General features: G+C 48.2%; 1 protein-coding gene across 1 annotated transcript in view; it reads right to left on the minus strand.

The window, feature by feature from the left end:
• Nucleotides 1-15028, minus strand: part of SPECC1L (sperm antigen with calponin homology and coiled-coil domains 1 like) — a 121307-nt gene that overhangs the window by 53153 nt on the left and 53126 nt on the right. The window contains exons 6-9 of the mRNA XM_058656493.1: nt 10535-10608; nt 9309-9484; nt 3811-3974; nt 2646-2737 (exon numbers count right to left, since the gene is read on the minus strand). Coding sequence (XP_058512476.1) covers nt 2646-2737; nt 3811-3974; nt 9309-9484; nt 10535-10608 — 506 coding nt within the window. The remainder of the gene's footprint in view (nt 1-2645; nt 2738-3810; nt 3975-9308; nt 9485-10534; nt 10609-15028) is intronic.

Here is a 15028-nt window from a genome sequence, read left to right on the forward strand (position 1 = left end):
CCTAGAGTTGCCTCTAGCCCGGGATGTTTGGTTCTGTTGCAGGGATGGCGTTTGAGGGGCCTGTGCTGGTGGGACCATCTGTCTGAAGGCACCGCAGCTGCTCCTGGAGAGCTGGTCTTGCCCCGCCCAGAAGCGCTGCTCCCTGTGCATGCACAGACGGCATCCGCACAGACAGCATCCACACAGACCCAGCGGCCCGCCCGTGCACCTGCTCTTCCCAGGGTCTAGACCCCTGCAGGGTCTAGCAGTCTTACTGTGATTCCTCCAATTGGTTCACCATTCCCTGCCACGTGGGGGCTCATCCTCCCCACCCTACCGTCTGGAAAATACCTCCAAGGAAAAATGCAAGCTGCAGTAATTTCCCCTCTCCACTTCACTCTTTTTCCAGGTACCCGCATCGCACAGCCTTTGCACAAGGCCTGAGAACTGCTGAACCCTGTGGCTTGTCCAGCCTTCCGGCTATCTGCCATAGCAGTCGCTTGTCTCGCTCCAGGCCTAAGGCAGACCTGCCACCCACAGAGTGCTCACAAAGCAACCGTCTCCATCTTGGACCCCAGTCCCCAGAGAGTCTGTTCACTAGGCAGAGGCCAGGAATCCATGTGTTGAAAATACTTCCACGTGACTGTTATAAACATTAGGTCTGAGAAGCACCGCACTAATCATGTACTATGAAGCTACTAAATGTCACTTGCAATTGTTAGCGCTTCTCAAATTACAGAAATGACATTTTTTCCCATCTTACAAAATGAGGCCCTGTGCATTAAATTTCAACTGACAAACACTACAAAGAAAAAAACAGCTTAGTTGAGGTTCATTATACCTGGCACCTCTTCTTTGTTTTTATCTTTAGGAAAAAAAAAAAAACCTGATTCTGAGAAAACAGAGAAAACATTAAATATCATGGGTAGACAATAAAACACCCTTAGCTCCATATAAAGTAAGACAATGTCACAATGTCTTGGACATGTGTGGAAATGCAGAGCTTGACGGCTTGCAACATTATACATGCAATGGGAGCACACAGTTCAACCAAGCTTCCCCAGAGTTCATAGGTTCACTCACACAACACGCAGACACTACAAACACAGCAGGAAACCTTTAACTCAAGGAGAAACTGTGTCCAGATTCTATCACTTCTGGGAAAAGGTGTGGCCACGGCTACCATCTATCGTGGGTCACTCAGTTTTGGGCCACTTTTTCTGAGGCCACTCACACCCATGTGGAACTGCCCCACCCCAGCCTCACTCCCCAGAAGTGCACAGATGAAGGCACAGAGGGAGCTACAGTACCAAGCCTCCACCCACAGGGAAGCAGCTACCGAAACCTGTACACAAAGGACCGGCAATGTGGACAATCCACGCTTCTCTGAACCTGTGCTTTGTGCAGCCCTCAGCCCACCCTGCATCACAGCTGGCTCTGAAACCTGCTGCTTGGTACAGAAAGAAAGGATGGAAGCCACACTGCCCGGGTTCCAGGCCTGGGTCTAACAAAGCTCTGTTGACTCTCATGTGAAAGCCAGGCCCCCACCCACCTCTGGTTGAGCACAGCTCCAGCAGTGAGGCCAAGTAAAGGCAGTGAAGAGCTGCCCAGTAAACCCAGGGCAATGTAGAAAACAACATGACTGCTATCCAAGTCCCTTACAGCAGCAGCACACACCTCTATTAGAGGGCCTGGTATGATAGCCTAGTACCTAAATGCTTGTCTTTGCAACCACTGGGATCCCATATGGACGCTAGTTTGTGCCCCCAGCTGCTCTACTTCCCATCCAGCTCCCTGCTTGCGGGCTGGGAAAGCAGCAGAGGATGGCCCAAAGCCTTGGGACCCTGCCTGGGAGACCTGGAAGAAGCCATGGCTCCTGGCTTCAGATGGGCTCAGCTCCAGCTTTTGCAGCCACCTGGGGGAGTGAACAGCAGATGGAAGATCTTGCTGTCTCTCCTTCTATCTGTGTATCTGTCTTTCCAATAAAAATAAAACAAATCTTAAAGAAGTCTCTACACAGAGACATGTCCTGGGGGTGACATAGTGATGCATGGCGGTTCAGATCTTAGGGCTGCTGGGCACAGTGGCACACGCCTGTAGTCCCAGCTACTCGGGAGGCTGAGGTCGGAGGATCGCTCGAGTCCAGGAGTTCTGGGTGTAGTGCGCTATGCCGATTGGGTGTCTGCACTAATTTCGCACTAATTTCAGCATCAATATGGTGACCTCTCGGGAATGGAGGACCACCGGGTTGCCTAAGGAGGGGTGAACCAGCCCAGGCCGGAAACGGAACAGGTCAAAACTCCCATGCTGATCAGATCTTAGGGTTGTCACTTCTTCCCTTCAGTTTTCTGGGCCTTAGTAAACAGTGGGGTATGAATAGCATTTGACACCCATGAGGGATGCCGTAAAGATTAAATGAGCTACGACGATGAAGCACTCACAACAGCACACAGCCCTCGGCAGTTAGCAGATGTTACCTTTACTGTCAGGGATTTTTTGTCAGGAAGTTTTTCAGAATATCACAATTTACACTTACCTCGAAGAAATTCATAGCATTTTCAGAAATGAATCCCAAAGACTTGCCCTATGAGGCCATCACCTGCCCACCTGACATGCATGTGAACGGCTTCGGGGGGAGGACTCTCCTTCTAATGCCAGACACTCACCTGCATGGGGGACACAGCTGCTGCAGGAGGGGTTTTCATAGGGCTGGGACTGAGAGGCGTACGAGGAATTGCAGCTGCTGCAGGGTTCGGTACTAAAAGTAAATAAATAAAAGCAAATAATAAATAACTAAGTAAAGAATCAACACAGCTTCATGCAGTGGTAGCTTTCTTGCCTGGTGTCCACTTACAGATTTCCCCAGAATCACCAATGTTCTGCCTTAGCTGGGACCTGACCTACACTGAACACGCAGTCTGACCCCAGCACACAGGCACTTGCTTCTTCACTTGATCTTAGCCAATGGCGCTTGCTTCTCTTCCCCACAGGTGCATGGTTTGCTGCCCCAGAGTAGTCAAGGTTCTAATCCTGGTTATTCCTGTCGTTTCATTTTCTCGCTTTCATTGGCATTAAGTGTTCTGGGCCAGTGTCGTGTGCTAAGCTGCTGCTTGTTGTGATGGCGTAGGGGGTGTGTGCAGCTGGTTGATCAGCCAGTGATGCACAGTGTGGATGGAAATGGAGGTTCCACATCCCACTCTTCCAACTTCCTCCCGCACCATTCAAGTTCAACTGACAGCGCAGAAATGCCTCCACAGGCTCCACACCCGGCTCCTCCTGACTCCTACTGTGCCACTGTAGATTAACTGACTACACGGAAACTTTGGGCTCCAGAAGCCCGCTTCCGGCCTCCTGTCACTTAGTCATTTCAAACTAAGTATGTGCAAACTGTGTTTGTCCTGTATGGCTCTCTGATTGGAGGAAAAAAGCTTAAAAACCTATGAATTGGGCTTACACTTGACTTTTGGACATCGATTCATTTCTTTTATTTAGCAGGAAAAGTTGACAGAGAATGTAAAAAAAAAAATTCTAGGGATTTGGGGTCTCATGTTTTAGACAAATGTATTTCTGGTGTAAAATGTTTACAAGTTCATCTAGGAAGATATATTTACGTATTGGGAATTTAAATAAAGGTGATTTCATTTAACCCTAACCCCTATTCTACGCATTAATGAGTCTTAACTGTTATAATCCAAGCAAGCCCCAGCCTGATGTTTCTGAATCCAAACAGATCCGCCTGCTTTAAAAATTCACCCCCAGCAACTCTGAAGTACTGCCTGGAGGCCAACCGAAGGGAGAGCGCCACAGGCCTGAGGCAGAGCTCAGCATCACCTTGAGATGCACTGTCGAAGGACTTGATGAGGGTTTTCACTGTAGGGGTTGGCTCTGAGGAAGTTGAGGACCTTCTGCTCAGCCCCATCCCTTGCCGCAAAGCTGCCAGATCTCTCTCCACAGCATTCATGTAGTTGTAGACCCGGCCTCGCTCCTCCTCTTGTCTGCAAACGACATTCAAGTCGGGGTATTTCAACACATGGCTGAGAAAATAAACACTTCCCCTTCCCGAGTGAAAAGCATGGAAACATGTCAGCCTTTCTTAAAACAAAACAAAACAAAACAAAACAAAAAACCTGGTATCAATGGGAACAGGCAGGTTTGGCCTAGTGGTTGGGACACCATTTAGGATGCGTGCAGCTCTTCTCTGAGTGCTGAGTGCATGTCCCACCTCTAGAGCCTGAATCCAGCTTCCTGCCAAGTGCAGACCCTAGGAGGCAGAGGTGACGGCTCAAGGCCTGAGGTCTATGCTACCCACATAGGAGACCTAGACTTCATTCCTAGCTCCAAGTTTCAGCCAAGGTATTTGAGGGGCGAAACTGTGGGTGAAGGTTTTCTCCCTATCTCTTTTTCCTCTCTGAAATAAACTATAAATTAAAAAAAAAAAAAAAAAACCTGTATCAGTTAAGGTCAGCATTCTGTCATAGCAAGTAAAGCATCCACATGCAAGTACTGGCATCCCATATGGGTACGAACTCAAGTCCTGGCTGCTCCACTTCTGATCCAGCTCCCTGTTAATGTGCCTGGGAAAAGCAGCAGAAGCTAGGTCAAGTCTTTGAGCCCCTGCCACTCACGTGGGAGCCGCAGAGAAGCTCCATTCTAGGCTGTAGACTGGCCAAGCTCCAGCCATTGCAGACACTTCAGGAGTGAACCAAGGGATGAAAAACCAATCTCTCTCTACCTCTCTCTCTCTCTCTCTCTATCATTCTCTCTGCAAACTCCACCTTCCAAATAAATAAATCTTTTAAAAAACCAGATCAGCTGAGTTGATTACCGAATCTAACACTTTCACTTCCCTTCTAAGTACTGGGAAATATTAAATTTTTCATTTCAAGTTATCCTAAGTAACTTAAATAACCACCAGATTCTACTTTGATCTGAGGGAGGTGAGATCAAAGACCCTGACACACCGAAGAGTCTCCTCACAGGGCCGAGGACCTGGGAACGGCAACAGGCACTGTGTGTGCTGTGTGTGCTGTGTGTGCTGTGTGTGCTGTGCTCACAGACACATGTGACACACAAGGATGCAAACCCAAAGCCAGAGGTTCAGAAGGAAGCTGCTGCAGTATCCATACAGAATGTCTATGAAGGAAAAAAGAGCCTAGGCCCAGGTTGGTAATCAGTCTGAGAGGCAATCGGTGTGATGCGCCCTGACTCACCAATCCTGCCTCGTTGCTGGCCCTCTCCAACGCACTGAACAAACAGAAAAACTCTCCCCTAGAATAAGCAATTAATGGCAGAGTTTATAAATACCACATAATTATTAAGTGTGTATATATGAGGATAAAAATTAAGCCAGTAGTGAGGAAAATTTGCAACTGAGAGCCATTTGGCACTTTTGGACCATAAGGTCTCAGGTGGAACAAACTGTCAGGATTGGTAGAGTTTTTTGCTTTTTTTTTTTTTTTTTTTTAAGATTGTACTTATTTTTATTGGAAAGTCAGATTTATAGAGAGGAGAGAGAGAGAAAGATTTTCTGTCTGCTGGTTCACTCCCCAAGTGGCTGCAAAAGTTGCAGCTGAGCCCATCTGAAGCCAGGAGTCATGAGCTTCTTCCGGTATTCCATGCGGGTGCAGGGTCCCAAGGCTTTGGACCATCCTCGACTGCTTTCCCAGACCACAGGCAGGGAGCAGGATGGAAGTGGAGCTGCCGGGATTAGAAGCGGTGCAAATACGCGATCCTGGCATGTGCAAGGCGAGGACTTCAGCCACTAGCTACCAAGCTTAACCTCGTGATTGGTAGTCTTAACATTAAAAAAATAATAATAAGATTTTCAAAAACCTTCTGTTTACTGATTACCATTGTTTAATCATCAGTTACTGATGACACCTACTACATTAAACTAACACATAAAATAACTACTTCAGCTAAAAATAAAAACTAAATCCAGTACTAACATAACTGAAGCATTTTTATGAAACATGCATTTTTTTAGATTTACTTATTTTTATTGGAAAGTCAGATATACAGAGAGAAGGAGAGACATGGAGGAAGATCTCCCGTCTACTGAATCACTCCCCAAGTGGCTGCAATGGCTGGAGCTGAGCCAGTCCAAAGCCAGAATCCAGGAGCTTCCTCCAGGTCTCCCATGTGGGTGCAGGGTTCCAAGGCTTTGGGTCGTCCTCAATTGCTTTCCCAGGCCACAGGCAGGGAGCTGGATGGGAAGCGGAGCTGCAGGGATTAGAACCGGTGCCCATATGGAATCCTCGTGCGTTCAAGGCAAGGACTTTAGCTGCTATGCTATTGCACTGGGCACAAAACATGTATTTCAAACTAAAAACTTTGCAAAAAGAGTAGCAGAGTTTTGCAGTATCTCTCTCTCTTTTTTTAAGATTTATTTTATTTTCACTACAAAGTCAGATATACAGAGAGGAGGAGAGACAGAGAAGATGATCCTCCATCCGATGATTCACTCCCCAAGTGTGCGCAACGGCCGGTACTGCGCCAATCCAAAGCCGGGAGCCAGGAGTTCCTCCAGGCCTCCCACACGGGTGCAGGGTCCCAAGGCTTTGGGCTGTCCTCGACTGCTTTCCCAGGCCACAAGCAGGAAATTGGATGGGAAGTGGAGCTGCTGGGATTAGAACCAGCGCCCATATGGAATCCCAGCCTGTTCAAGGCGAGGACTTTAGCCACTAAGCCATGCCGCCGGGCCCAGAGTTTTATAATATCTCTTAAACTGCCTCTAAGACAGATTCTCATTTCTCCTGAATCCAACTAAGATATGAAAACAGCAGGTCTCACAAGGATAATGTAGACTGAAAGGAAAGAATTCTTTTCTTAAGATTTATTTTTTATTTGAAAGGCAAATTTGGAGAGACAGATCTTCCGTCAATCTCCAAATGGCTGCAGTGCCAAGAGCTGGCCTGGTCCAAAGCCAGAAGCCAGGAGCTTCATCTGATCTCTCACGTGGTTGCAGTGCCTCAGGGATATGGGCCATATTCCACTGCCTTCTCAAGGCCACTAGCAGGGAACTGGGTTGGAAGTGGAGCAGCCAGGACTTGAACTAGTGCCCATATGAAATGTCAGCATTGCAAGCAAAGGTTTAATCTACTATACAGCACCGCGACCCCAAGGGAAGACTATTTTAATAGCCTTGGCTAGCCATGCCTATTCCATGACAACGTAAGAAAATGTAACAAGCAGAAGTTACTGAAGTTATAGAATGCAGGGGCCAATGCTGTAGCATAGCACATGACACCACCACCAGTGACATCACATATGGGTGCCAGGTCAAATTCCAGCTGCTCCCTGCTGATGCGGCCCACGTCCCTGGACTGCTGCCACCATGCAGAAACCCAGAGGGAGCCCCTGGCTTCGATCAGCCCAGCTCCGGCCATTCGGAGAGTGAGCCAACGGACGGAAGATCTCTCTCCTTCTTTCCTCACTGATTGTGCCTTTCAAAATCACCTATAAAAAAAAAAGTCCGGGCTCGGCAGCGTGGCCTGGTGGCTAAGGTCCTCGCCTTGATCCCATGTGGCTGCTGGTTCTAGTCCCGGCAGCTCCACTTCCTCTCTGTCTCTCCTCCTCTCAGTATATCTGACTTTGTAATAAAAATAAAATAAATCTTTAAAAAAAAAAAAAGAAAAAAGAAAAAAGGTCCACTGCTCTACCTTGAACCTTGAATGGATCTGACCATGGAATGTGCATGGCTCATAAGGAAAATCCTAGTTCACTGACTTACACAGACTTTCCAACTGCCTGTCATTATATTACAATTTGAAACTGCATGTGCTATAGTCACCAATGATCTCATTAGACAAGTCTTTCACCATGGCACGCTGACTGGCCTGCAACCGCAGTTACAAGTTCTCCAAACTCCTAACGCTCACTGGGAAGGCCCCATTTCATCAGTGCACCCGACATGGCCCACAGGTCCCTGGAGTGACAGGCTCTCTCTGTTACTCTTAAGAAGTGTCCACCAAACACATAATCGGGATGGTCTGTCAGTCACTGGCAAGGGACAACGGTGCTCCATGGAAACAGCAAGCAGCTCAAGGGCTTAAGTTTCACACAGTGCTTTCCTCCAGCCAGCGCCTTGTGGATGCACAGGGTGGATACGTGTCTGCCCGCCCTGTCACACGGAGCACGGGAAAGCATATCCTGGACTGAGATTCAGCCAAATGACTCGCTTACCCCTTCCCCAGGGACATCGTGAGGGGAGCCACCTTGTGGCAGTGGAGACCTCCAGTGGCCCCAGATACACTCTGGGGCCAAGGCCTTGATTCTTCCACAGTTACTTGTTTGTTCAGCTCTCTCTGTGCAGGCAGCATAGTGACGGCTAAACATGTCAGCACAAACAGCCTGACCTCATCAAGCCCCTACAGGGGTCTTGGGAAACCCTTGGGAGTCTGCGGACCTCAAGGATCAGCGTTCCCCAAAAGGGTACGCTACCTCTTTCGGTCTCAAGGGCTACTGAGCTTTTACAATCCAATGGAATATTCCCTTTGAGGTAGGCTTTCCACAGCAGCAGGCCCAGCCTCATGATCCAGACACCCATGTCTCATTAACAGAGGGATGTTAAGAAAAAACAAAAATGCCACCATGTACATGCATGTGGTTATAAGACAAAACAAGTGCAAATTCCTCACGTAGTGATACACAAAAACTCGTTTTAAATCCTTTTTTTGTTTGTTTTTTTTCCCCCTTAGCATTCTCTACGTGGCTTTTCAAAAATAGTACTTGGCTAAACCTACTGGCTATTGTCCTAGGCATTTGGTGGCCAGGCTAAACCTACTGGCTATTGTCCTAGGCATTTGGTGGCCACTGTCCTATTATATGGTTGCAACAACACCAGAAAGCAGGTGGTCCTGTCTTCATTTTAAAATACAGCGTGAGAAGTTTAGGTAGTTTCCACTAGAAGTTCTAAATTCCATAGGGTTAAAGCCTATAACTTGGGACCAGTGCTGTGGCATGGCAAGTGAAGTCAGCCCCTGGGACACTGACACCCCATGCAGAAAGTCAGTTTAAACTCTGGCTGCTCCACTTGGGGCCCAGACGCCTACAAGTATCCTACTGGCAAGGCAGCAGGAGACAGCCAATGCACTAGCCAACGTGCTAGGTTCCTGGCTTCAGCCTGGCCCAACTCGGGCCACTGCAGGCATTTGGGAGGAATAAACCATTGGATGGAAGATCTCTTTCTCTGTCTCTTCCTCTCCTGCCACTCTGCCTTTCAAATAAATAAAATAAATCCTCAGTCAACGACGACTGCCTGCATTCTTTCCATCACACCAGGTCACACAATAGATGCACAGGTGCGTGGTGGGCTTCTCAGAACGTACTTGCGTGACTTTATTTCCTCCAGCTCTTTCGTGAGTTTCTCGTTTTTCTCCTGGGCCTCGTGGAGCCGGCGCTTCAGGTCGCCAATTTCTTCCTGGGCTTCAGATTTGATGTCGTTCGCAATGACCACGGCAGTCTGGAGGTCGGCCTGAAACTGGCGCCACTCCGCAGACTCCTCCTGCAACCCAAAGACTCAAATTTTATTTCCAAAAGATGGCAGTTTAGAGTCATCTCAAGGCCATCACACTTGCTTTGGACTAGACTGCCACAATGCCCCAACCTCCCAAAACTGATCTGTTTGAATCCCGAAGACGTGTCGCCAGCTATTTCTATCGGGCAATACAACAAGGATCAGAGAACTTGTGATCCAAGAGAGAGACTTTTCTAGCTGATCTTGCCTACTGGGACCCCCTGCACTCACAGCACCCAATAAATCTCAATAATAACGTCAGGCTTCCCTTCCTCGTGCCAGTTTCAAAGCTAAGAATACAAAAATAAACACCGACTGAAATCTACAGAGCTTTATCTCTGCAAAGCTCAGGAAGGTATATAAATGGTATGTGAACCATACAGTGACAAACTATAAATATCCTGACATCAAAAACGAACAGGGAGGGAAAAAAAAAATCAAAAGTAAAGGAAAAGGAAGAGGAAGCCAGAAGAAAAACACAAAACTCAATATAGACACACAAAGCTACACAAAGAATCGGTAAGAATGACACGGTCTGCCGCTTCCCACAGCCATGGAGGATGCGGGTGTGGCTGGGTGCAGATGGCTGGGCAAGCCTGGCCTCTCCGGCACCAGGGCCCAGCCCCGCTCACCCAGCAGCAACTTTCTGGCGTCATGGAAGCAACCTGAGCACCCATGGAAGGACTAGAACTGTGAGATTATCCTCCCCTGTCCAGCAACACAAACCTCTGTAGCACATGAGTGACGGTTGTTGGCAAGCTCACTGACCCACAGGAAAGCAACAGCTTCAGTTTGGGATACTCTACCTTCCTTTCCAAAATGCAATACTTGTCTCCTGAATCCATCGTCCTAACATGACTTAGCTACTCCTTGACCCAAAGCGCAGCCCCCGAGTCCTGGCCTCAGAGGAGGGCACCTGCTTCTGGTGCCAGGCCCACCAGGGTCAGCGCTGTCCTCGTACCCATGGCTTGGGATGAACCACCACAAGCTCGGGGACAATGCATCAGAGTTCACACAGCTCACAGAGAGGCACCCTACCCGAAGGCGCCTGTGCAGGGTCTTGATTTCTCTTTCCATGTCATGCTTTTGGTCCTGGAGCTTTTTAACCGTATCTGCAAAAACAACACAATATATTTATTCTTAGAGTTGCCTTCAAGAAACAGTCACGCAGCGGCTGGTGCTGTGGCATGGCACGATAATCCCCCCCGCGGTGCCAGCATCCCATAGAGGGGAGTGAACCAGATCTCTGTCATCTCTCCTCTGTTAATTCTGACGTTCACAGTTTTTTGTTTTTTAATATTTATCCTTATTGGAAAGTCAAGAGACATACAGAGAGAGAGAAAGATCCTCCATCCACAGGTGCACACCCCAAATGGCCACAACGGTAAGAGTTAAGCTGACACAAAGCCAGAAGCCAGGGGCTTCCTCCAAGTGTCCCACATGTGTCCAGAGGTCCCAAGCACTTGAGCCACCCTCTGGTGCTTTCCCAGGCCACAAGCAGGGAGCTGGATTGAAAGTGGAGAAGCTCACATCGGATGCTGGCACCATAGACGGAAGCTTAGCCTATTATGCCATGGTGCTGTCCCTAAATATACAAACACATACAAAAATAATACAAAGAGAAGTGGTATCTGTTTATGACATTCCAAAAAGTTATCCTGCATAAACATTTTGAAACTTCAGTTTTTGGTTTTAATTTTATTTTTATTTATTGAAAGAGCCAGTTCTTCCACCTGCTGATTCACATTCCAAATGACTGCAATCGGTGGTGCTGGCCCAGATCAAAGCCAGGAGCCTAGACCTCCGTCTGAGTCTCCTTGTGGGTGGTGGGAGCCCAAGTATCAGGCCATCTTCCATTGCTTTCCCAGGCATAGTAACAGGGAACTGGACTGAAAGTACAGCAGTTGGGAGTGAAGCCAGCACTCATACAGGGTGCCAATATAGCAGGCAGTGGTTTAATCGGCTATACCCAAACATCAGTCCCAACACAAATGTTCTGGGGCCTGGGAAAGCAGCAGAACACGATCTGAGTACATGCGTTCCTGCCACCCACGAGAAAGATCTGGAAGGGGTTCCAGGCTCCTGTGTTAGTACAGACACCTGCAGAGTAAACCAGGAATGGAAGACTGATCTCCTTCTCTCTCTGTAACCTGCCTTTCAAATAAGCAAAATAAATGGTCTGAAAAAGAATGTCCAGTTCACGTTCTACACAATATTACTTTTGGCCCCTGAGCAGTACCTAGTAGCTAAAGTCCTCGCACTGGGATCCCATATAGGCGCCTTTTCTAATCCCAGCAGCGCTGCTTCCCATCCAGCTCCCTGCTTGTAGCCTGGGAAAGCAGTCGAGGACGGCCCAAAGCCTTGGGACCCTGCACCCATGTGGGAGACCTGGAAGAGGCTCCTGGTTCCTGGCTCCAGATCGGCTCGGCTCTGGCCGTTATAGCCACTTGGCGAGTGAACCATTAGATGGAAGATCTTGCTTTCTGTCTCTCCTCCTCTCTGTATATCTGATTTTCCAATGAAAATAAATAAATCTTTTTTTAAAAAAAATACTACTTTCTAAGATTTTTAGAAAATCAGTGACTGGATCACTTCCTTCCTTCTGAAGCAAAAAAATTCAATCAAATCTTCTGTTAGAAACACACACACACTGTTTGCTCATAACCAATGAAACAAAAATCAACTGTGACTAAAATATGAGTTTTTAATCTTAGGGCTACTGACCTAAAGCCTAAGTTCCTTTATATATTGAAGCAAGTTCTAGAAAAGTGGTGACTTAGTTAAATATCTAATATTTAGGGGAAGATGCTGCATAAACAATTCTGTAGGGGTAAGCACTGTGGCATGGCGGGCTAAGCTGCTGCCTAGGATCCCACAACCCCTACTTCCAGTCCCCATGCTTTGCACCGCTCTTCCTGCTATCGCACTCAAACACGGTGGAGGACAGCCCAAGTCCATGGGTTCCTGCCACCCATCTGGGACAGCCCGATGTGGCTCCTGGCTCCTGGCTTCAGCCCGATGTGGCTCCTGACCAAGTCCCAGCTGTTGTGGGCGTCTGGAAAATAATCCAACAGACAAAAAGACCGTTTTCTCTCTGTCACCCTGCCTTTCAGACAAATGAGTCTTCATTTTTTCAATAAATCATATGGAGAGCTTTATAAACATAAATCAACAACTTCTCAAATGATTTTTGTACAACATGAATGTTTTTAGAACAATATTCATTCACTCTGCTAATGTTTGAAATATCTCATGAACACCAATAACATGAAAAGAATCCTCTAAGATAGAGTGGTGATATGAAGATAAGGCACACCACAGGCCAGTCTCCTTGGGACCAGAAACAGAAAGGCAAGCCACCCAGCATTTGGGAGTTGAGCTGAAACACACAGGTGTTGTGAGGCAGCACAGTAAGCCTCTGCTCGAAGGGCCCACAGCTCACATCCCCAGCTACTCCGTGCTTTCAATACTGCTCCCTGCTCATGTGCTTGGGAGGCACCAGGTGATGACCCAAGTACTTGAGTCCTTGGCACTCGGGTGGGATTTCTGGATGCACCTCCAGGCTCCCGGCTTCAGCGTGGCCCAATCCTGAGGTTGCAGGCATTTGGGGAATGAAGTAGAGGACAGAAGCACGTTCCCACTCTTGTTTGGCCTTGCTCTCTCTCTCACTCTGCCTTTCAAATACATAAATAAGGGCCCAGAGCAGGAGCCTGGTGGCTGAATCCTTGCCTTAAACACACCAGGATCCCATATGGGCACCGGTTCATGTCCCAGCCGCTTTACTTCACTTTCAGCTCCTTGACTGCAGCCTGCGAAAGCAGTGCAGGATGGCCCAAAGTCTTGGAAACGTGCACCCATGTGGGAGACCCAGAAAGAAGTTCCTGGCTCCTGGCTCCATATCAGCGAAGCACCAGACATTGCGGCCACTTGGGGAGTGAACCAGCAGATGCAAGATCTTTCTATCTCTCCTCTCTCTGTAAAATCTGACTTTCCAATAAAAAAAAATCTTTAAATAAAAATAAATAACCAAGTCTTTGGAGGGGAAGGGAGCATGATGCTGGCACCTGCCCCTCAGGCTATCACAGCTGGTGACTTAAGCAGCCCGGGAACCAATTACTTTCTGGCAAACCCTCTACTCTGGCTTATGCTGTGCCCTCACTCTAGAAGATTCCCTGCTCTCCTCTGTGTTCCAACTCTGCCAACTCTGCTTTATACAGCCTCTCTCCAGGCTACTGCCAATAGTATCACATTTCTTTGCTCATCGGTCTCTACCACCAAGCTGATAACACTTTAAAGACAGGAGCCATGTGGTCCCCATCCCTGGCACATACATGGCAGGCCATTAGAACGGAGCAAGCGTCTGAAGACAAATGCAAGCTAATGGCAACACTAGGGAAGAAGAAAGCAATAATGGAATCACTATCCAGGCTTTTAAAAATGAGTGTTCTGGGCCCGGCTTCGTGGCCTAGCAGCTAAAGTCCTCGCCTTGAAGGCCCCGGGATCCCATATGGGGTCCGGATTCTGGTCCCGGCAGCTCCACTTCCCATCCAGCTCTCTGCTTGTGGCCTGGGAAAGCAGTTGAGGACGGCCCAACGCATTGGGACACTGCACCCGCGTGGGAGACCCGGAGGAGGTTCCAGGTTCCCGGCATCGGATCTGTGCGCGTTGGCCCATTGCGGCTCACTTGGGGAGTGGGTCATCGGACTGAGGATCTTCCTCTCTGCCTCTCCTCCTCTGTGTATATCTGGCTGTAATAAAATGAATAAATCTTTAAAAAAAAAAAAAAAAGAGTGTTCTATTAGCAGGACTTAACCACCGTCAGGAACATCTCAACTGTGCCCATTGACGTTTCTGAGAAAAGAACATTGTCTCATGCTTCTGGTACTTAGCAGCAGGCACCCAGACAGACTTTACACTCTGAAAGCAAGCCTGCCAACACGTGCACCTGATGTTTCTCGGGTGGCTCATCTTCCCCATCCCAGTTCCGTCTGCGACCTGCTCTGCTGGAGCCTCTGGGTGCTATCTGTGCTTTTCACTGGATGCTTGGATTGTTGTGTAAAGTTGAGACCTTTGTCCCCAGTGGCAGGCATCTGGAACCAGCAAGAGAACACAGCTCCGTGACTTCACACACAGATGAAGTCAACGTTTCTGGCTGACTTCCTCAGACACAGATAAGGAGTAGGGGATGGATGCCGGAACATACCTAATGTGGGAAATGTTAGGGATTACAGCTTTATATTCTCCCCATTTACATGCAAGAAAAACTTCTCAACCACAACAGGCAAGCAAACCAAGCATCGCCACCACAAACGGGCACACGGTTTCCCAAGAAATGCACTACCAGCTGTTTTCCTTTGTTTCTGACTACCAAGGACTCACTGTGGACAAAACTCAGCAAACAGTCAGGACTGCAAGGCTCACTGCAGCTCCCTTTTCATCCCTGGCACCTCGTCCTGCCATGATATGGCTATTTTATCTCAGACTCACCGTAAAATCCCAGCCTGATGGCTGAGATGCTCGCCCTGACCGCAG

Source organism: Ochotona princeps, chromosome 29 (assembly GCF_030435755.1).
Source record: "Ochotona princeps isolate mOchPri1 chromosome 29, mOchPri1.hap1, whole genome shotgun sequence".
Taxonomy (NCBI): Eukaryota; Metazoa; Chordata; class Mammalia; order Lagomorpha; family Ochotonidae; genus Ochotona; species Ochotona princeps.